At 39.0% G+C, this 24,281-nt stretch overlaps 1 protein-coding gene across 1 annotated transcript in view; it reads right to left on the minus strand.

The window, feature by feature from the left end:
• gpc5a (glypican 5a) overlaps positions 1-24,281 on the minus strand; it is a 125,826-nt gene that overhangs the window by 85,480 nt on the left and 16,065 nt on the right. The window contains exons 3-6 of the mRNA XM_032561617.1: positions 15,069-15,526; positions 14,742-14,975; positions 13,810-13,943; positions 13,567-13,692 (exon numbers count right to left, since the gene is read on the minus strand). Coding sequence (XP_032417508.1) covers positions 13,567-13,692; positions 13,810-13,943; positions 14,742-14,975; positions 15,069-15,526 — 952 coding nt within the window. The remainder of the gene's footprint in view (positions 1-13,566; positions 13,693-13,809; positions 13,944-14,741; positions 14,976-15,068; positions 15,527-24,281) is intronic.

Below are 24,281 nucleotides of genomic sequence, written 5' to 3' on the forward strand. Positions count from 1 at the left end.
GCTCATGAAGAGATGATTTAAATATGTATTTAGCAGTCAGAATAACATAAGCTGTTTATATCTGGAACTTTTATTATATTTAAAAAGTCCAAATTGAAACTTCAGGGCCGTTTGCAGTATATTTTGCAGACTTAAAACCTGGAAACTCAAGTTGCTGATTTCAGAAGCAATGTGACGGGTTGAAAAGTTTGAGTCCAAAATCAACAAGGGTGGGATTTTAAAGTCCTCTTCAGAAATTTAAATAACAAGAATTATGAAGGTGGAGGAAAGATATACAATGATGAATGTTAGATCTTGTCCAGTCTTACTTTGTGGTTAATGGCTTGGAACTACTGAAAGGTAAATAAAGTATTTGCACCTTTTCTGTTTGGAGGATTTGGAAACTGGAACATCTTATTAAATGTCGCACCTTGAATTTAACTATTACTAGGCCACTCAAAGACCCTTTTCAATCATTATTTTAGCCATTCAAAGCTGTACTTGATAGTGTGTACTTACTTCAATAATGACACCGTGGTTGACTTAAGGCATTGGGGGCCCCATTTCTAAAATGGCTCACATTATGCTTGGCGTTCATTTGTGATCTGCTACACGAGTCTAAAGGCACCTTCACAAAACAAATTGAGGTGAGAATAAGGTACATTTTTGTCTTCTCTATCTGCTTTGTGAAAGAAGCAATCTGGCGAAGGTGCCACTGTTACACCCCTGAATCAGCCCATAGTCACGGCGCCCATCAGCTGATTTGTACAGGGGCAAGCCGACTTTGTAGCTTGCATAATGCTTTTGTTGATGCTACACAACACCTCGTGTTGTCCCATACATTTTCTAAATATTGTGTGAACTTTCAGCAGTCTGGAGTAACACTTTCTCCCCTTTAGATTTGTAAATGGCCAGAGGCAACTTAAAGGTGGCTCATCTTCTCAGGTTTATGACAATAATATTTTGTGAACGTGTCCATTGATGCACACTTGGAGCAATTTGGTAAAACAGCAAATAAATCTCCTTTGTTCAAAACACAGTTAATTCATGATTTCATAAGAATCAGGGTTATTTCTTCACATTTTTTTCAAATCATCTGTTTCTAATATTATCTCTTCTTATGTTCGTCTGATATTAACACTTGGTTGACGATTTGATAACATATGGGTGTGACAAAAAAGGCAAGAACAGGAGAAATATGTAAGGGGGCAAATACTTTTTTACAACACAGTAGCAGAACGGCTTAAGAACAATGGGTCTGTGATTCCTGTGTTTATTAAAATGATGTTATATTACTTTTGTTTTAAGATAAATTAAGCACAAGAAGTGCTGCATCCATTGAGTCAGTGAACGATCCATTCTAAAAATATTATCTTGTTACTAGGCCTTAACTAGAAATAATTATTCCTTCTCCTTCATCTGCTTTTCCCAAAATATTAAATTTACCTTCTCTGGAATCTACCTAATTATGCTTTTTATGGTTTTCTGACTATATAATTTAAGATAACAAATTCTGTTTACTAGAAACTGAAGCAGCAACTTTGCACATGTGAGGGATTGAAACTAGCCTGCTGTGGACAAGTGATCACCTGAAATAACACATCATTTCAGCTCCAAACAGGACCATAAATAAGGTTTTTAGCTCATAAAACATGCAATAAGACGTTTAACAGCTGTGGTTTCACGGGGCTCTCTACATTTTTCAGCTGAGCATCTTGTGCACCTCACTCAAAACACTAAAACAGACTTCAGCAGAAAGACAAAAAACAAACCCAGTCGAGGAAGCCAGAGAACAATTCACACAGCTCTACTTCAGGTGTTATGAATGTGTTGTAATGAGAATTCGTCTTATTTTATAACACACATAAAAACGTTCCCCATGCAATCCTGTAAAAACGTCAGATTGACAAATGGTGCACACTGTGTATTTGGGCTTCCTCGTTTTTTGACTGAAACAGGTTTCCAGGCTATGCGGCAAGAACCGGCGCTAATCTGCACAACCTCTTCACACTTCTTCAGCTTGTGTCAACAGCACTGCAAGTGAGTTAGCCATTCATATGCTGCTACAGATGGTCCCATCTCTCTTCTTCAGCTCTGTGGCTGACATGATTCATGGGGCTCTGTGTCTTGATTTAGGGTCTCTTTCATATTTCTACACGCCCACGGCAGAGGAGAATTTCTCTAAGACACCCCTGAGGCAATGACCCTGGTCTGCTCGGCCTGTCTGCCTGAGAGAAATATAAAGAGAGTTCACCTGAGCAAAACTGGGCTCAATACAAGAGTCTTGCACATGCATGATGACACACACACACACACGCACATTTGTAAATGAAATTTCCTCTGGAGCAAAACTGCTCACACAAAGTCAAACAAGGCAAAATCTGTTTGTTTTTCTCAAAAGAAAAATGTGGTTTAAAGTCAACAACCAAATTATGAGTCAGGATTAAGTCAACAACTTACAGTTTCAGTTGATGCAACAATCAAGCTCAACAAAGCAAAGCTGGCCCACTCTTCTCTTTTATTTCTGCTGCAGTCATTGCCCTATTGTTATTTCCCCACCTGAAGCCAACTGAACACACAAATGAGAAAAATTAGATGTAATTGTTTACTCACTCACAGTTAGTTACATTTGTGCAACAATAACAACCTCATGGGTTTCCTTTCCCATCTGCAACAAAGACTTTCTTCCAATTTGCTCTCTGTGGGCTTCAGATTGCCTTGTCAGAAAGAACTATATCGCAAGACTTTGCACACCACTTCCTTATCGCTGCCAGTAAATTACCTCAGGATCAGATACAGGCTGCCAACTCGCCGAAACTCGACTCGGCAGACATGAAGAATAAGAAAAAAGAATGGGGTAAAAAAGAAAAAGAGAGAGAGAGAAAGAAAAGAAAAGTGTCAAGACATGACAAGAGCAGAAGAGTGGCCCCATAGAGACGGATTTCAGACGCTCTCAAAGGCCATCTGATGTTATCTCAAGATCATCTACAGTCACCAACTTTCGCCTTTTTACACTCCGCTCAGCAGCTGGAGTCAAGCACCTGTCAGTCAAAACTTTAATAACCTGCAGGCACCACAAAAAGGCTTTCTCTTCCAGATGTAATCAATCTGAAAGACAATTCCCAACAAAGTAAAGCCGGGCAGCAAATAAAGAGCCTTTTACTTTAAACAACACAGGAATAATGGATGCTATGTGTCCAACAACACAATAATTTCTATGAAGCTAAAATGTAATTAATCATCACTTCTGATAAGCATAAAGTAAATAAATGTTTTGTTCGTTTTTTTGATTTTTTTTAAGTCTGCAAATAATATAAAATTGATTAACTAAATAAAACATTGGTGATGAAAACATAGTACAAACAGAGGAAAGATCTGAAAATCAAAACAATAAAATATTTATCACTGGAGATGCACAAATCAGGCTTTTTCCTGACCATTACCAACTTCCTGTTTAATTTGAGGTCTGCGTTTCTGTTTGACTAATACAATGGTACAAGTTATTCCAACAGAAAACTTAGGATTTATTTACATTTATGTATCAAAGCCCATTTCTTTAACATTTACCAAACATTTAATAAACAGAAAGAACATCTTGTTGCTCAATGTCTTTATAAACCAAAAAGGCAATAAATAAGTCTGATTTACCTGTGAATTGGTTTCAGTTTCTGGCAATTGACTGGTGCAAACTCCAAACTTAATTTAGGTAAAATATAAGTTTTGTGATTATTTTTTTTTCCCCAGAAAACCCTTTACTCTTATTTTTGGCCAAATGTATTGTGAGAACAAGATTTTACAGCTTCTTCAACATTTATAGGCACCACCGATACAGACGAGTAAAAATCCTTAAAAGAAATACATCTTTCAACCTTGCAGCAAAATTTTACAAAAAAAAAAAAGGCCTCATCTGTAACGGTGAGCTTTAGATATTAATTTACCATCCTGCAAACTCTGTATGGTGGCCAGATATACGCCTAACGGTGTATCTATAGATACAGGTAGGTTTGGATATAACACAATTTTCTTATAGGCATTTCTTATTTAAAAACTAAATTCACAAAATAACACACAAGGTAGTAAACAGCCAATAAAGATTTCATAAATATGTTAATTTAACACTAAATATAAAATTATATTATATTTATATATTTATATTTATGTTTGCCATTCTGTAAAAACAGATTTTCTTAAAAGTATTTTTGAAGAATGTGTGTATCGCTGTAACAGATTAAGCTTTCAAGAAGACAATTTGAAAGAACAAACAGGCTCATATTTCTCTAAACACTTTGCATCATAAATTATAGAAATGTTAGGATTGCTGTTAGGACAGCAATCTACTCCCTTGTGCAATTAAGTTAAGTTTCTGAAAGTAATTTCAGAAAAAAAAAACTTCTGTTGTGTTTTTGTTTTGTTGTTGTTTTATTTTCAAACAATTTCAAGTCTGTAACCTGAAGAGTGAAAAGTAATAATAAAAAATAATAATAATAAAGAAAAATAACAGAAAAATACAATGCACAGATGGGAAAATTAATGCATGGCTTATTTAATCAACACTGACATGAGAAACAGCTGTTACTCAAAAGTTTGTAATTTTTTTTTTGTCACTGGTGACCACCATCTTATCATTCCACTGACTCACCCAACCTGTTCAGGGGATCTAAGAGAAGTGACCTCAGAGACTTGTCACTTTAATAGCTTTAGGGTGCGAAGGTATGATTAAACTCGCAGCATGTCATCTGGATGCAGGCAGCGGAGCCTTTCACACGTGCCGCAGGAAGCTCACACCGCGCCGCCGACGTGCCTCGACTCCTCTCTGCTGCATTGTGAGGACTGTGAGCAGCTCCACCGTGGTGGAACTGAGCAGATGGTGAACGTATGCGGCACTCGTGCATGTCATCATCACCTTCATTAGCTGAAGGTGACATATGACATCATCTGGCCTGGGTGTGCAGTCGGGGGCGAGCAGTAAGAGTAGTTTGCTCTTTTTTTTTTTCTTCTTTTTTTTTTATTGCGGCATGGTTCAAGGTTGTTTACGGGAGGCATTGTGAGTAATCACAGTAAGTTTCTACTCCTACACACCCGCCTTCCACCGGCTACCTCAAGCCTCCCTCATTCTCACCTCCTCCCAACATTAAGGTAAATAAGGGCTTCCAGCAGAGAGCCAATGAGCACGGGCCACTGAGCAGAGATGCATGTTTGTGTTGCCTTCCTCCTAGGACCCGGCTCGTTTATCTTGGCTGTCAGGTAAAGGGCAGACTCAGAGAAGGTGAAACTTTTTTTTTTTTTTTAATAAGGCCTGCTTGGTTTCTATAGAAACTGCAACACAACCTTACGGGGACATTGATAGGAGAGCAGAGTCTGATCTCGGGGCATCCCGCGACGTGCCACCTTGCTGCCCAAGACATTTGTGTTTACATCCCAGAAATCACGAAGCCATTTAGATTCATTTTCAGGGACCCACCAGGCTCAGACCTTTTACTGTGGGAGGTGAGATTAATGAGAACATATTCACACCCAGCTTTCAGCTTAGGTCAGGAGCTAAAAGGGAAGGTTTCACTTATAAAGAGGTGCTGACTCTTCTGTGGGTACAAATCCCTGATAAAGGCAGAAAAGACCTCCAGTGACTGCCAGGCTTTTTTCCCTGATAAGGAAATGATACTTCCTGAATGCACTGTTTGAAGAAAGAATGAATGATAAGGCTTAGATTTAGCAAACTGCTACTTTTTTGTGAGATAAAAAAAATACTAAAACATTAAAGAGGAGTAAAGCTACCACCTAAAGCTGCCACTATTTAAAATGAGAATTACCTCCATGAGCAGAACTTTCTCCAGGCCAAAACTACATAAAGAAGAAACAAATGACACTGGTAATGAAAACTTAATGACTACTACATTTTTCACTTTGTGGCAGTAAATGGGAAGCATGTGCAGTTACCAAATGAAAGGGAAAATTAAACCGGGAGAAGGTACAGCATGCTCTGTCAAAAGCCTGCAGCCAGCAGATAAACTAAGACAATGATACCAAGATACGGCAGCCATTGTTTTCGGCCACGGAGAGAAATTAAGTCTGTTCTGGAGCAGAACCCAACACAGACGTGGACGGCGTGCAGCCATAACGTCGGCAGGAAGGCGGCCTTGATGAGACACCCCATCAGTCTAATTCATGTGCAGACAGGCAAATAGTTACTCTGGGTAAGTGCTGACTTCATTGTCAGGCTTTCAGCTTTTATTCTGTATTCATCTCAACGTTTTGACTGCCTCAGTGTAGCAGAGAAAAATATACACTAAGGCAAATCTCTATTCACCAAACAAAACAAGAAAATAAATTCACAAGCTTTATTGTAGAGGTCCATTACTAAAATTGTTCTATTTGTCTGTTGTTTACTGGTTTGTAGCACCGCACAGTTGAAATTATTCCTGGTAAAATTGTGCAATAAAACCAATATTGCTGTGTCCTTGCAATCTAATCACAACTCTGGTCCTTTTTGTAAGTGTAATTTCTGTCAAAACAAATAGGGTTGGCTCCCTCTGAGTTTCCCATCACAGAATACATCCTCTCCCTTTAGGAGCATTAACTTCACAGTTTTCCCAACTCTTTGTTTTCCCGAGTTTCAGCGGGTTCTGATTTATGTCCAAGCTACAGAGGAAGACTGCTCCAAGGGGGGCCACCAGCGCGTGCTCATCGCTGGACGGAGGCAGCCTGGTGTCGTTACAGAAGGTGTGCTCTCTGACAGCTCAGCGGTGGACAATAAGGCCTTGGATGTTAATGTCCTGCTACCTGGCAAGCTGCAGGGCCACAATCTGCTCCAGATGCTGGAGGCAGACGTCCAACTCGAGGTGGCAGAAGCGTGGTGTGTGTGGGATTTGGTGCTCGAAAAGCAAAAAGGGAGTGGAGTCACTGAAAAATGAATGGGACCAGACAGACGCACGCATATACATGCACCACCTGCCACCAGCCAGCTCTGAATTCACTGCCTCCCCCCTGCACAGTGCTCTCACTGGCAGTCACTGTAGCAACATCAGGGATAATATCTGAGCACAAATAAATGAAATCTCCCTTTTGCGGCGGGTGAGATTGAAAATTTATCTGTTCAGAGCAATCATGCATTATACAAGAACGTGGGGCTAAAGCAAGCTGGCGGACTCGTGCGTGCACGGGCTCACACATCCACACACCGGTACAAGAGGGACTTATGAACTCAATTTAGTCAGCCAGACAGAGTTCTTGATTCTGTCACTTGGGATAATCGTCAGGATGTGGCACTCTGACCAAACCCCTGCATCTAAAACCCAGGCAGGATATAAGGTCATGTTGGAGTGGAACTCTAGCCATGCAGCACCCGGACCTCAAGTGCTCCAGTGGTTTTGCGGTTATCTGCAGCAGCCAGCTGTCGCAATACAAAGCTTTTCAAGAACGTCCGTCCGCTCTGCTCTTCCTCTGCTTCTCATCTTTCCCTCCTTTCTCTCAATCACAACTGTTCAATTAGCCCACCCACTTTGGTCCCGTTTAGAATGTCTTGACTTTGTACAGTAATGTTTTGAATTTTATATTTTACTACTTATTAAAAAAAAGCTAAACTATGTGTTGATAAGCTTTAAAGTGAGGGGGAGAGTTTAGTTTATGAAATGTTTTATCTCTTTATCATTTGTTGGAGGAAAATAACAACTCTCTTATATTCTTGCAAGAGCGTGACTAAGAGGATGGCTGTGCATAATATATCTGACAGTGAATGTTTAAAAGGTTATTACCTCTGTTTAAAATTAGGTCAGTTCATCACCGCAAAGGAAGGAGGTGGAGGAGACATGATGTTCTGTGTATCTGTTTATCACTTAAATTTTGTTTTCTGTCAGTCACTGTCAGGAAGAACATGGATAAGAACGACCGCCGGACGGCATACATCACCAAAACAGATGCAGAGCAGCAGCAGAGCGATAGCAATCTGCCATGTGCCTGTGCCCCGTGAGTTTGAGCGTAACCCAAAGTGCAGAGCTCCACCTACTGGTGCAAGAGGGTTGCAACAGGTCCTGTGCAGCCCAGTAGACCAAGTGTGCGGATTTATGACTGTAATGACCACAGTCAATTCGCTGAATGTGGCACCACAGCTTCCCCAGCAGGTTTATTAATAGATGAAGAGTCGGCATCACGCTCATGCTCAACAAACACAAGCAGCTGTGATCATGTTTATTTGAGGCTTTGCATCTGGAGGGCTCTCTGCATGGACACGTACTTTGGGTTTAACATAAGGCAATTATTTCTACCTGCAGTGTGTGGCTGAAAGAATTCACACAGCTTCTGCTGTTAAAAGTACATTAAAATAAATAGCAACTTTATTACTCCAACATATTTTTTTCTTTCTGTTCGTAACTTCATAAAACTCCAAATGTAGGACTTTTTTTGTAGCCGTATCTCATTTAATATAAAAAACTTCAACTACATAATTGTTTATATTGTTTTTATACAGATCACTAAGAAGTTGACACAGAAAGACTTCTTATGCACAAATGATCAGCCACCACTCTGGAGTCATGAAAAATAAGGTATTTGATGTCATCATCTTGATTTTTGAGAAATATATATATATATATATATATATATATATATATATATATATATATATATCGACATGTGGCATGCCACATGTCGATGTAGTTAGAAAAACCTAAACCACTGATGCTTCTTCTGTGGATTTCTACTAACAAACCATTAAATGTTTTTTTTTTTTTTTACCTCAGTTGGCTAATCACTTGAGCTACAAATTAAGCAAGATGTGTGTGAAAATGATACACATGAAGAACTATAGAAAAGTGATGCAACTATTGAAATGTTTAAGAAAAAAGGGCAGAACTGAATAAAATGAATAATACAAATGAAAACAGCAGCACAGACATTCATCCATAGCATCAATTCATTCCTTCGGCTAACTGACCGCACACTGAGAGGCGGCCTGCTCCTCAACTCCCGGGCTCCCATTACCATGTGATTAACCTCCACAGGATTAGCCAGGGCAGCGAAGACAAGGGAAAGGTCAAAGGTCAGCGCTCAGACAGCTCCAACAGCATAAAGGGTGGCCTATTAAACAAAAGGCCATGCTCAAATCTGCCTCCCTGTCCTCTGGCATCTTTTCGAAGCATGCTGTTGGCATTCACCTCACTGGACTCATCACTACATGTTAAACTCAAACAGTGTGCAAGGTCTCCTGACTTTCTATTGTGATAATGATAAAAATATTGTATTCAATTAAAAAAGGCACGTTGAAAGTACAAACACACTCCCAAACACATGGTGAGTGCTTGAAGCCGTGAGACAAACCGCAGGTGGGGAGGACTTAAAGCGAGCCTACGCCAGAGGAGGTAATCATGAATAAACCATCACACTCTGGTTCTTGTGCGTGGCTAAGGCTTTTTAGCATTGCTTCTACAGAATAAAGCTGTTAATAAATAGGTGAAAAAAAAATAGGTTTTCCTTCTTGAGTTTTACTTAAAAAAATCAAATCTGTTGTTTCTCAGCTGGTTATCAAATAAAATCAGATTTATTTGATTCTTTACCCAAGTTTTACCCACCAACATCTGCTGTGGTTTGGGCTGGTTATCAAATAAAATCAGATTAATTTGATTCTTTACCCAAGTTTTACCCACCAACATCTGCTGTGGTTTGGGTACTTTTTAAGAGCAGGTAGCTCATGGCAACCTGCCATTTGTGCTGTGTGACAGATGGGGGAAGTATGTGGGAATGTATTAACCTTTCCACCCAGACAAGGACAGTGTCTCCAACTTCGGCTATTTAAAGGGAGCTGGAGTTTTTTTCAACGTGTTTATTGATTTCATGACAAGCTGTCCAATGACATAAATCCTGAGACCTTTAAATTCTTTATTCATACCAGTTTACAAATAAAACCTGAGAAGAATAAAATTAGGAAATTACTTCCTTATCTGCTGTCACATAGAAATTACCTGCAGAAATATAATTTTCACAGCATTTCTGATTTACAGTGTTTTTATATCTCTGCTAATTGGCTGCATGACCCACAACTGTTTTGAACAGAAAAGACTCTAGATAATGACAGTAACCCTAATGATAGCTGTTTGTTTTTCTGCAGATAATGATAATATGTTTAACTAAGTTTTAGTTAGAGCTATTATGTGTAAAATCACAAACATGTTTATGTGTTTTTCTCCTGTCAATTGAAATTAAACTACGGGCTTGTTCTAGAACAGGTCTGATGAATTGTAGAAATATGTTGGTCATATTTAGTTTGTTGCTGTCTTCACTTTTACCACAAGATACCTCTAAATCTAGTGCACTGTTTTTAAATGGTTCTAGTTTTAGTGCGTTTGATTTGTCTCAAAGAAAGAAATGACGTCACACCTGAGTTGAGTATATTCTAGTTGGGAAAACAAGTAGCAGAACAAGCTGATGGAGGGGTGGATTAAATTATGTGCATTTAAACACTAAATTAAAGCTAATAAATAGAGGTTGTATGTGGGTTTCTTCAGGTTTCATGAGCTAAAAACCCTCAGAAGTCCAAAATATGGTTTGTTAACAACTGTCATAACATGTTACATGATCCACAGTCATATTGGAACTGAACTGCAGGTATACAATTAGCACAATCTTCTCATTTAGAAAAAAAAAATGATGGACTGTATTTCCAACTTGAAAATACGACACGAGTACATGCAGAATGCAACATGAAATGTTGTTTGTAAATTGCTAGCGGTGCCCCCTAGTGACCACAATGTAGAAATAATTCTGTCAATATTTCTTAACTTTAGTGTTATTATCACAGTTCAATAAAGAAGCAGCAAGAACGTCTCAAAATAAGAACCAGCTAAAGATGTTGGGTCATATTTTAGCTTACATCAAAAAGCAATTATTATTAGTGACCATAGAATAGCTACACACAGTAAATCTCACCAAGTCAGTCCTAAGAACATTTTGTAAACAGTGATTATATAAAAACACCTATTAGTATTCAAGAACAAAGAACATAAAATAGCTGAGACTATTCATTTTCATATTTGCAAAAGTAATATATACATTTTGTTTTTCAGTATAGCATGCCAAATCTGTGTGGAATTTCTTCAGATCAAATTGTGTCCTAATCTAAGACACTAATTACAAGATTGCTTGTCTAATCTGTTTTTCTGCTAATATGAGTGAGTAAATGAAACGAGCCAAGCAGCAGCAGAAGAACAGAATGAGTTTTTTTCTCTCATACTGAAATAAAATCCAGCCATCCACATTCTCAGAGACAGTGGGATAAAAGCTGCTCGTATTCTTCCTTTGTGATCTTATCTGATCATTCTTTATATATTTACTTTATTTGCCAAAAGACTCAAAAGAGAACATGCATTAAATCTTCCCTAAATCTGAGTCTCTTGAGAGCTTTTTGTGCTCACTCTTTTTATTAAAAAAAGGCAAAGCTCTGGTTCAACTTTATGCTTCTTTTAGGCCATCAAACAATTTGTGCCAGCACATACAAAAATATGTTGCAAGGGGCATATACACCGTTTCTCACTCGCACACACATACACACGCATACACCCACAGAAGCAATCGCTTAGGGACTCTGAGGCCTCGATAAGCTTCTGTAAATCAGACACCATCCAACAGCGAATTTTATCCCCCCTCTCTCGGTGGGTGTTGGGTTACGACCTGTAGGTAGGAGGTTATTTATTGCTTTTGTCTCAGCCAGTGTTGACTCCCGGCCACTCATCTATGGTTCTGGGGTAGCAGAAAGCAGCAAAGGATTGCAGATCTCCAGAAGCTGCCGAGATTCTCGGCTCGATACTCCCCTCAGAGGCCCGTTTCTTAATGTCTCTTAATTTCTACTTTTTCAGTAATGGCTGAACCGAATTGAAGCCAAGTGGACCTGAGGTGGAAGAATCCCTATCAATAAATATAACCGTTAATGGGAAATAAAGAAAGGAAGCTTAAGCAGCTAAAAGATTCCCAGGACCATAAATATTTCCCAGAGGCTGCTGCAAGAGCCTACAGCCTACTGGCCTGCTTCTTCTTCCAGCACATAATAAACAATGCTATTATCTGAGAAGTTCACTCCTTTCCTACAAAAAGTCTTGGCCCTATGGTGGGAGACAGTAAACATGGAAAATTTAAATTATCAGAGGTGCAGTGAAACTGAATTTTGACCATCTATCTTAATTTTTAATTAGCTGCACCATCCTAATACTAAGAAGTCCAGCTAAGAATGCTGTAAAATATATTTTTCCAGCTTTTCCCTGCAGTCCATGTAATTGTTATCTTCTACAAAAAAATATGTTGAAGTCCAAGCTGACAAAAACTAACCAGTCCACCTGCTATCCCTGTTCTTTTAAGAGCAGCTGACAGTTAAAAAGAACAACCCCCGACCAGGGATATGTGTAGGGGTCCTTGAGTGATGACAGGATGAGAAAGATTGAGAGCTGTGATGTAATGAAGACAAGACCACTGACTGATACTATGAGAGAGGCCCGAGTCTGCCTGTTCCAGCTCACAGAAAATCTGTTTTCTGTGTTTCAGAGGATCATCTATATCATGAGTGAGCATCTAATAATATATATAAGAATTCATTTTCTGACCATAATGATGACATTTCTGACATTTGATATCTACATTGAGTCTAGCTGTGTCCTTTGATGTTTGGACCATTCATGTCTCCAACCCATGTAAAATAAAAAAGTGAGAAATTCGATGGGATTAGTTCAAAAATAAATATACTGCACCCTCATGATGCTATGCACTCTAACAACTCTAATAAGTTTCCCATGGATTGCAGCACTTAGAAAACCCAGACTATTAAGTTTGAGTTCATAAAGTGGAAGAAAAAAATACGGGCCTGCCTCCATGTAGATAGTTTTTTATCCACTGTAAATGTGAGGAAGTTTAGTAGTTGTCACATTGTAGTCAATTACTGACGTTCATTCCCTTGTTTTCCCCCATTTAATAGAGTGGCTAAGAGAAATGGGCTGCTATGTCATGTCATATTTCTACTGACCTCCTGAGAAACAGGAAGTCATGGATGCCAAAATAAACTTTGAGGAAAGACATCTTTACTAGGACAGCCAAAAAGTGTGAAAGATTCAAACTTTAACATGGAACTTAAACTATAATTAGCTCAAGAAACTGTGCTGAGCATGTGTTCCCACTTTCCCCTTCTTCCTTCTGAAAGGCGGTTTAGATCAAGTAAACAAAACTAAAAACCAAAGTCAAAGAAGAAAAACAACATGAATCAATTAACTGAATGGAAAAAAAGTTAGCAACATTATTTACAAGTCACTTATGCAGTGAACTTTAAAACCAAGTTTCTGACTACTCTTCATTTTAGGATTAGTTTTTAACTATTTCCAGATAGTTGCTCATGTGTTTGGATTAAGACATAAGGCTGTGACTCTATATAACACTACCTCTATGGTTTATCAATGAAGAAATCATGCATGTTTACATCTGTCCAAACAAAGACATAAAGGGAACACCTGAAAAACTAAACAAATTTGAGTCTCAGCAATGAAAGCATCTTCTGATGCTGTTTGCCTCATTTGCTCTTATATTAAGCATATGTGTTTTTCATGAACATTTTTTGAAACAAACCTTTTCACAATGTATGTTCCATTCCAGCATGGCACCCCGTCACCAGAAGAAAGTCCCTGCAAACACATCTGATCTGCCAGGCCACCGTAGAATGTGCTGAAGGTACGCAGAGTCTTCAGAAAGTCCCTAAAAAAAAGTGGTAGCCACATGTAAGAGTGCATAGTGTTTACTTCTTAAAATCTAGGTAAAACTAAAAATAACTGCTGACTATGCTGTGTGTATATGCCTTTGACTTCCACCTACTTTCTCATGACAGAAAGTGAATCGTCCGACCGCCTGTTCAGAGCTTTGAGCGGGATGGAGACTCTGCTGTTCGCGTCCTGGATGCTGACCGACTGAGCTGGCTTCCTGATTGATGTGCTGCACAGTTTCTGAACCTAATGCACAGTAAAACAGCCACAAATTTAATTTCGAAACACTGAGGGAAGAATGTGTATTTTAAGAACTGGATAACCTTGTTAAGCATTACTGAGGCCTCAACTATGAGATTTGTTTTAGATGGCTGAGTGATAACTATTTGTATTATGGCCATTAGTGCAAGCTAAGGCTTTCAACTCCAATTTCTCTCAATTTATGTCTGTCTGCCAAACAGCAGTTACTCATATCGTCCACTAGATGGAGATGTGGCGTCTTAATTAGTGCACTGCAACTCTGTGTAGCTCAGGAACAAACATCTGTGGAATTCACTTTACAACCAAAAAGATATAGAGCTTGGGGAAAAAACATTTGAAAAGGGGCCTTTATTGTCCACCTTTTCTGGAAGGTGAAGGAAAAAGACCACCTAAAAAAGATGATAAATGGGTGGCAGCTCAAGGTTTACTGGTGGTTTTCTCCCTACATAGACTAAGTCCTCCTGTATCTGTAGGTTTATATACTTTTAGCTCCTTGCAGCAATCCAGAAAGATATTTTTAAGGCAATTTACCCTTTCCTTCTTCAAACTATCTGTTTTGTACATACATAAGGAATTTATCTTTGGCCTAAAGACTGCATACCTCTCTAACACAGAGCAAGCAGCTCCATAATAAAATTGCTCCAGGCCAGTGTGAAGCACTTTATTTTTTGTTTATCCAATCACACCTGCGGTTGACAGTGGGTTCACCTTCTATAAAGAGCCCCAAAATACATTAAAATCTACCATCAAAAGCAATTTTACATCTCTGCTCATGATCTAAACCTGTGCCGAGAGGCGAGGTCCATTTTTCTCAGCGTGCCCGATAGCATCATGAAGCATCGTGTGAGCTCCCAGAAGCACTTGCTCCAAATCCTGAGCTCCATGCATCCTTGCTGACAGGCCCTCCAGCGAGCGAACAAACTCCCTCCAGTGGGCGTCGATCTCTGCCATGCTCGCCAGACACCCCCGCATTACGTTGAGGCAGTAGCCCATGCAGGGCTTGGAATGGGTAATGCCCTGTGGAGGGAAGTGCTCAGAGATTAGCGCTGCCAGTAAACACGCTTCATTAACTCAGATCAATAGACTTACATCACAGAAATGCAACCACACCTGACAATGAGGACAGTACTGCATCTTGAGAAGGGCCCGCCTGCATTCACGGCTCAGCTGTAAATGATCCGTGGTGTTAATGACCTCGATGCCAAGGTGCAGAGCCTGCAGCAGCTTCCCAGAGACCCCAGAGGTAGCAATCTGATCGGCGAAGAGGTCCGGCACTGTACCAAATGGTTTGATAACGCGGTTGAGTGACCTCACACACTCAGCATAGCCTGGTGACGTGTCACCGACACCTGGGCTTATGTAGTGGTTGTAGACCAGCGGGAGGAGAGCGTCGAAAAAGCGCTGCACAAACTCATCAACGTTGAGCTCAGAACCCAGCAGGAAGAGGCCGACGTCGGTAAAGAGTTCCCTCACTGAGCCAGCAGCAGGATCAGCTATTTTCTGATAAGACACCTGGAGGACGACGTTGGTGTGATTCTCCGCCTGCCTCATCAGAACCTCGAAGGTCTCTGTGGAATACAAAACAGCAGAGACAAATCAAGACGGAGAGATAAAAGAACGAGGAGATGCCGCAGCTAATTTTAACATATCATCTTCAGCATCGGGCCAGCTTTGCTGCTTGTTGAGAGTTTTAGAAAAGAAAAAAAAAGAGAGAGAGAGAGAAGTACAAAAGTTCAAAAGAAAAGAGAAATGTGCAGAACAATGTTATTCCCAGCAGGGGCTGCAGCTCCCTAAGGTTTCTTCTTCTGGAAAGCAAGGAGCAAACATGTAGTGAAGCAATTTCTTTTCTAACCTAAGATTTTGCTGACAAAAACGGAAATAGGAGGGTACAAAAAGTCAGAGTAGAAACAGTGGTGATAAAATATATGTTTCAGAACAATGTAAATGTGCCATCTTTATAGCAGCACTCCAGTGAGACATGTGTAAAACCGCTGAAAACAGCAAGAAGTTGAAGGGTAAGGCTGGGCTGGCCACCAATAACAAAGTGTGACATGGTGCTAAAAAGCTACGGTTAAAATGTCTTCTGCCGGTTAAAAGTCATTCAGATGAGAAACCATAAAATAATCTGGAGTAACCAGAGTTTTTTTCCAGCTGTATGGAGTATAGAGTAACACAGCACTGCCCCTTCCCCACCTGTTGCTTTGCACTGCACTACCAACCAACTGTTTAAAAGAAGGCTGCTGCACTTTTCCTTCACTGCACATATGGGAATATGCACATGTGTGGGACTATTTCTGGTTCTGATGATAATACATGAATAGTCAGAGTTAGGAAAATAAAGCATTACTCTTACTAAAGTGAAGCTGTTTTTAAACTATATAGTTATCAAGCAGCTGTCTGAGGCTCCACCCATACAGATAGCCCAATAATTTATTAACAAATATTAGCTAGTCATATTCCCAGTATCACTGGAAGAGGGGAATGTCAAAAAGGGATTGAATTTACCATGTGTTTATTTTTTAACTCTGCTTGAGGTATGTATCTAAAGTAAATTAGCTTTTGTAACAAAAGTTTGTTTTAGATTCAATGTCAAATATTTCTATACTGTGGAACTACGGCATTTCTACTCAAAGCTACACCTTGAAAACCTCAAAAGGGCCCATTCCTAATGACAGGCAAAGCAAGAGAAATCATATATTACAAAAAATGTTACACTCTTGCCTAAGTTTGCACAACATTTGGCATGGCAATTATTCTACACTGAAATAAGCTGTAGTCATTAACAAGGAGTTAATTGGTTTATTTTAGGTCAAAGATGGAGGAAAGTGTAAGATCCGGGAGAGTAAGCACCTCACCATCTGGTTTGGCAGCCTGTGTATTTTCCACACAACAGACGACTTTTAAATGTGCGATTTAAAAAGAAAATTTAAAGGTCTCACCAAATCCTTGTAGAAGAATCATAATTTCTGATTTGAGAAATCTTTGTAGGGTCCAGTAAGTTTATGGCTTGCCTTAAACATTTAGGGGTGCATGTTGTATGGATGCAGAGCACACCTTATCTAACAGAACCAATAAATCTATGTAATTTGGCAGCCGCTTCAGGACACTTCTCCCCCTTGTCTCTGCCTCTTTTTCTGTGAATAAAGGCCATTACTCTTTATTTTACAACTTTGTAGATAAAATAAACAGTAATTGTCCAAAGTTCTGCATTTTTGCAAAGACAGCAATTCTGGTACAAATAACACATTTGTGCACCACTTTTATCAGCAACACCCGAGAGACTAGGTTTTAATGGCTCTCCAAGACCTTTTTTCACACAGTAAAGTGTAATCTAAGCACAAAGAAAAATTTCACTGCAACAACAAGCTCGCTTTTATCCTTCTGTCACTCTTTGCTCGTTTTTATCTCAACTAATACCTGAGCCACGGCTGTTTTTCGGATCATGTGCTTGTCATGAGCTGTGAGGGAATAGATGGGGGCGAGCACCCGGAGCTGGCCAGGGGCTGAGTCTGAGAAAGAGGGGGCAGCTAATGTGATGAGCTCTTACACAGCCAAAAACGCAGAGTAATATGCACTCGTGTGGAAAGTCTGACCAAAAAGACCCTCTTGTGAGGGTCACCGCAAGGGGAAACAGAGAGGGGGTCTGTCATGCCTGCAGGCAACATCTCAGGCGGGAACATTAAACTTGGAGGTACCAGGAACCGAGTCTTATCACAGCCCCTCTGTGATCTTGCCTCAATGTGTTATGTCTAACAAGATCAGAGACTGAAAGAAGTGTTTTTGTGTGAAAACACAAAAAGAAATCAGCACCTCCTACACAACAAGCATTGTGGTCAGAGAGCAAAGCAAATATCAGACAGGGAATCTGCAAAAGCAGAGAGAAAAGCAAGAAAATCTGTTCATGTGTGAGTTGATGAAACAGAACGTCGCCTCACTCATGAGACAGAGACACAATATGAGACCACAGAGACGCCGAGATTATTATGGACCTTAGGAGCAGGATTCTGAACATCACATGTATATTATAAATGTTGTGGATCCCATCTGTCCAAAATAGAGCATTTTTAAGAAAAGATTGTTATATGTTCTCTCTTTGAGAACAGAAATGTTGCATTTTAATAACAATAATGGATCTTGTAAAACCTTCTTTAAAGGGTTCAGTAAAAACGTAACAAAAAAGCAATGAATACAGTAACTAAATCATCAATCCATGTAAATCAAAGCAAAAAAATTAATCTGAATAAAGGGATGGAAAAGGATTTTAACAAGTGCTATTTTTATATAAAATATGGATTTCTTTTCATGTAGTTTTTATTTTATTTTGATTTTTATAGTGGTCAAATTATAAAAACTTGATCAATTAAATTATGTGTCGTCTAATGATTTAAGAATCACTCTGAGTCCTTGTATAAGTACATCTAAAAAATTTATATATTGTGGAAAAAGTTAAATATTTTTTGTCACTCACTTCAGAAAGAGAATCTCATATATGATATAGCTTTATTACACATAGAGTGAAATATTTGAAGCCCTTATTCCTTGTCATTTTAATGATTATGGCTGACAGATAATGAAATTCAGTGTCTCGTAAATTTAGATTTTTTACAAAAATTACATTTGAATCAGAAATGCTAGGTTTCTGAAACCTTGTTCATTTCTATGCAGTAATAGCTCCTTTTGCATTAATTACTGCGTCGAAGCAGCGCGGCATGGAGATGATCAGTCTTTGGCACAGCAGAGGTGATGGACGTCCAGGTTGCTTAGATAGCAGGTCTGGTTTCTCTCATCTTCACCTATGGTCAATCAAGTACCATGGACTGAGCCAGCCTTTTTCTAACTTTAGCAGTTTGGACAGATGTAAAGTCTTGATTGATAAAGAGATCAGCTTCTCCATAAAGGTGTCAGCCATTATCCATACAACAAATTTCACTTTTTCACAATATTCTAATTTCACAGCAAAGAAGACAGTGAGAAACAAAGTCTGCCTGAGGACATAAATGTTATGAGGAGAAAGCCTAAAAAATACAAGAATATTAGGTAGATTTTTTTTTCAGCTGAAATAATCAAGCCTGTCTAAAAGATCTTTTTATGTTCTGCAAGCAACAGGCTTGAAAATACAAGAAATTACTATACTTTAAGCTCAAAGTATAACAAAGTTTGCATATTGAGACCAACTATCACTCTTAATAACCTGGCAGCCAAGAAAACAGTACATCAGCTTAAATCAATGTCAATTTTATTTCTTTAACATGTTTAAAAACATAAAGTACTTTTTCTGAGTTATTAAAAATAAGGCAGAGAGAGCACAAATCAATTAAATAAGTACAAATAACCAGATTAAAACCATAAATCAAACTACAAAACAATACAACAATATTAGCCTAAGAACAACTCCACAAGGAGACTCAAATTACAAGCCAAAAAGTGACAAGCAGACTGTTTGGACTCAGCAGTATGAATATTGAGAGGCAGGTTATTCCAGACTCTAAAGGCTGACAATTCCTCTGTGCTTCAGTTTTGACCTGTGCTGCCCTAACAGCGTCTGGCTGGATAATGTTAATCATACCAGAAAACCATGATATTCTGTGGTAGACAGGCAAAAACCGCAATGAAATATAGAAAGGGACTTTTTTTAAAGCAATTTTTCTTTCAAGAACAAAAGTATTACATTCTTTGTTGATTAGAAGGAGAGTCATTAGAAAGCCAAACTCACTCCTTCGCTTGTGGATTTGTTTAGTGTCAGAGATCAGATTGATATAAAGGGAAATGCTTGTGCTTCTGGTATGTGGAAGAACAGTGAGGAGGCTGAAACTTTACCAAGGTTTGTTAAACTTTTACTAAACTGGCTGTTCATTTCTTCATTTAGCAGCCTGTTTCATGCCCAGAGCATTTTACAGCCAACTAAAGGTTTGAACATTTTAATTATTAAATAACTTTAAGAAATTCTAACAAAAGCAGATACTGCATTTTTATAAATTAAGATTTTTAGCAATCATGAAAGGTTGGGGAGTGACACTGGCATAGAATAGAGACATACCATGCAATTGTAGTATCATGTTTTCTTGCATGAGAAAGTACAGTAGAAATCATTAAGTGTTCAACGTTGCTTCTGCCACAAGAGGGCGATCTATTTCACTTTTTTTTCTACACAGATTGAATGCGAGGAGGAAGGTGACATGGTATAGTTTTCAGTCCTGAGGAAGGTTGTACTGTTTAAATAAAGATTTTCCTCTTACTCTTTCTGTATTGATCTGCTCTGGATGTTTCTTTCAAAAGACCAAAACCTGACCACAGCCCATTCAGACTAGTATGTTTATAGTAGGATCAGGATAGGCACACCTTTCTATGTTGGCAGTGAGAATCATTTACATGTGACTTGTTCTTTTCAAATCCCATTGGATTTACTGTAGCTCCAAATCCTTAAAACTGGTGCTTAAACTGGCTTAACAGGCATTTATGCTGGCACTGCTCATGTATATATTTGTATTCATAAATCTGTCACCGAGGTAGGGGATCAGTCAGCAGGAAGATAAATACTACAAGCCTTTGTAGTACAAGACCCTTTCGACATAGACAAAAAAACCTCTCTTGCTCTCTCACACTCAATCTGAATAAGCACAGGGACGGCTGACACAGTGAGTGCTCTGAACTGAGATGCATCCCTAAAAGTGGACTGTAAGGCGTGAGCAGAGCACATCAACGTGAGCCGGTTTTGTTTGAAACTTGCCTTGCTTTCAGGTTTCCAGCTCTCAAATGCCACCAGCTGACCTCAGCCGAGCTGCCGAGCAACGCAAAGATGGCTTTTATTAATGTGATTCATCCTCTGGTGAATGGCTGTGACCACAACAGAGGAGCCCGGTGACATCTGATAGGCTGCAGAAAAGGCCATTCTCCATCTAGAGAGGATGAGTCAGTGGCGCTATGGGTTCAGCTCATCCCGAAGAAAAAAAAGAAAACACGCTCACAATGGAAGTCTATGACTTCCAGGGCCGCATGGTTAGTACAGGAAACAGGAAACCATGAGCTCTTTGTGACGTGTTAAAAGATGAAAATAAGGGGCTCCGTTAAGTTGTTGTTTTATGACAAGGTCTGGTGTTTCAGTAGATATAATTGTAGCTAAAGTACAGTATATCAAGCAACTATGAAAATTACTTTTAAAGAAGCTGGCTAGTATTTATTTCTTCCTTGTAGGCGGCAGCAAAAAATAAAACTACGGCCTCATTGTCCTACTCTCATTTTCCCTCAAGTGTTGCAGACAGATTAAATAATCACTGTGACAGAGTAACATAGACTGATAATTGATTGCTCAGTTAGGTTTAATATATGCTGTTGATAAATCATTATTTTCATGTTAATAAATGAAGGGTAACAAAAAAAATATTGACATTTTAAAATTTGTTTTAAGAATTAAAAACACGGATTTTTTGATTTTTTTTTTTTTTACTCGCAAAGATATTTGGTTATGTAAGATGAAGAAGCATCCATCATTTTTGAATTGTTTGCGTGGCAGCATTTTTGGGTACCTGAGAAAAAAAATGGCGACACATTGACAGTCAAGATACTTAAGCACTGTGAAAATATCACATCTTGTTCTTCAGCCAATGCAAAAATATGCCAATCCTGTATCATGAGCATCTGGACTGTTCATTTACAAGGCCACAAAGAGAAAGACTGGGAGCTACCAGCAGCTCTTTGGTCTATTGAGGTGAATACAGCAGAAATCATTCATTCACTTCACCTGAGAGGAGAGCTGTTGGTAGACTTAAACCCCCTGTTTGAGTATAATCACTGAAGTGAGGCGGAGATCATTTCCTATCAACCCAATTTTAATGTAAAAGATTAAGTAAACACTTTAGGGATATATAAGGTATTAATATGTTTCCTGTCTCTGAATCAGACATAGGAAACTTCAGATAAACTACACTGAGAAACCAACAGCATCTCGACGGACTGTTTCAGCCCCTCTTCTGAATCCTTTAAAATACAAAAGCAATTCTAAAGAGCAGCCAAACAAAGAAGAGGACATAGAAAAATTGGCTTCTGTTAAAGATGAAGTTTAACAGAAGCCAATTTTGTTGCATCACCAATGGAGATGTTGGATATGAAGCTACAGTAAGTGTCACAAACAACAAAACAAAATAAACATGATGTCTGTCAATTATGAATTTAAAGTCCAGAGTTCTAAAAGGAGAACAGCTGATATCCAGACTGTCTGACTGAGCATATTTTATCTCTGGACTCCACTGCCTGACACGTCAGAACAGTTTCTGAAGGTGGGGCTGAAGAAGCAAAATGCTTCTCAGTAAATGAATTTTTAAACTTTAGGTTATATAAGGCTTTACACCAACAGCACACTAAAAACACCTACTTTAAGGACAAGAGTGATAAATAAGAATGTTTCCAAGCTAAAGAGAAAAAAGGACTTCGATTTTAAACAATTTTACCAGATGTAATTGTTTTCTTTTTCTACCTGAAGTCCCTGTAAGAAGCATTTCATTTTTAGAGCGCCAATCACATTTCTAGAAAAAATCTACACCCTCAAGGACCGTCAGAGGACAGATAAGATTTTTATATGTTTCTTCTGCCATGGGCAAGACTCAATTTCACACAAGCGTACATATTTTAGATAAGTTTAGGATAAGAAAAATATAACACTGAAAAAAGATAAAGCAGCATAATCAAAACAGGCATCAAGACATGCAAACACGTGCGCCATATGAAAGCCTGCCAAGTGGAGACTGACGTGAGCCAGAATGGGTTTTCTAGAAAACATGAGTGAGTTCAGCATACCTGTTGCTCTGACTTAAAAAACAAACCACCGACTTAAAATCAGTCTTTCATCTTCTGCGTGGGTCGGGGCGTGCAGAGGCACGCAGGAGTAGGGGGGTCCACAATCTGATTTCTGTCTGAAAAAATGTTTCTCTGCACATTTCTTTTTTCCAACAAAACAACAGAACTCCTGCAAACAGCAACAGACTGAATGCTGTGACCTGCAGGTGTCAGGGATGGAAAAGAGTTTGAAAATCGGTATAAATAAGCTCTGACATGTTTTCTTTTCAGCCGTCTGTATTTGGTTTAAATAAAGGAAGTATTGTGTAGAACTGTGGTGGCCTGTTCAGAGGGGCTTCAGAAGTCTATTTTGATAAAAGGAAAGGAAAGGAAAGGAAAGGAAAGGAAAGGAAAGGAAAGGAAAGGAAAGGAAAGGAAAGGAAAGGAAAGGAAAGGAAAGGAAAGGAAAGGAAAGGAAAGGAGTTCATATGTATGGACTTTTTTCAGCTAATGTCAAATCTCTTATCTCTTTCCACTTCCTCTTCCACATCAATACACATACTCCTCATATCGTACATTAGCATTTACCAAACAAAGATTTAGCCAAAGCAAACTCGGCCCTCGTGTAATAAATCTGCCTACCTTAGCTATAATAAACAGACGTTTCTTCCTGTCTTTCTGTCTGTTATTTTTCTGTGTGAGTCATGTTTCTCTCCATCCATCTCTGCTCTCTCTTTTCCCCAGAAGGCTTAAAAGTCAATATTTGAGGATCTGTTGCAGCTCTTGAGCACTTCAAAGAGCATGGAGCTCGCTGTGAACACAGCCTTTAATATGCTGTTCAGGAAAAGAAGCATAAAGAGTCAATAAGCAGACAAAATGATCGCGCAGGAAGCTGTACTTTTGTGTATGTGGATTTTCACGACCCAATGCTGCAAGGCTGTGATTCTGTTTACACAGTCAAATGGCAATGACCTGGCTACAGCTATGTTTGAGATATAGCTTGAGCAAATGAATGCAAGACGTTCTTGAGAAATAAAAACATGACTGTGTGCCGTTGTGCAGGGTTACAGATCTTTTCATACATGCTGAAAAACCACAGGTCAGTTGAGCAGTCCTTGACAATTTCTCACTGTGCACACAGAGAAAAAAGTGTCAGCTGTGATGGTTGAAAACCCCGAGTGAAAATAATAATATCATAATAAAGCTTTCATTAGCTTTCAAAGGTGTCTCTGTGTGAAGCTGTTAAAGGTTTCCTGTGGCTGACCTCAGTGAACTGCTGGATGCCAGTGAAGGAGTACACTGAGCTTTCAAGAGCCTGAACAGAGGAACTGCAACACACAGCATGCCAGTGATTACTCTGCAGAGCTGGATAATTGCATTACTTCTATGACATGTAGGTTCAAAAGTCAGATTCAAAATTTTCAGCCTAGATATACAGTATGTCCACTATGTTAGAGTGACCATTTCTAAAGGGTCTATTTTTTATAGAAGCAAGTTTTAATTACATTAATGTATATTTAAATCTACTCAGACCTACTTAGTCTGCTCTCATAC

Source organism: Xiphophorus hellerii, chromosome 4 (genome assembly GCF_003331165.1).
Source record: "Xiphophorus hellerii strain 12219 chromosome 4, Xiphophorus_hellerii-4.1, whole genome shotgun sequence".
NCBI lineage: Eukaryota > Metazoa > Chordata > Actinopteri > Cyprinodontiformes > Poeciliidae > Xiphophorus > Xiphophorus hellerii.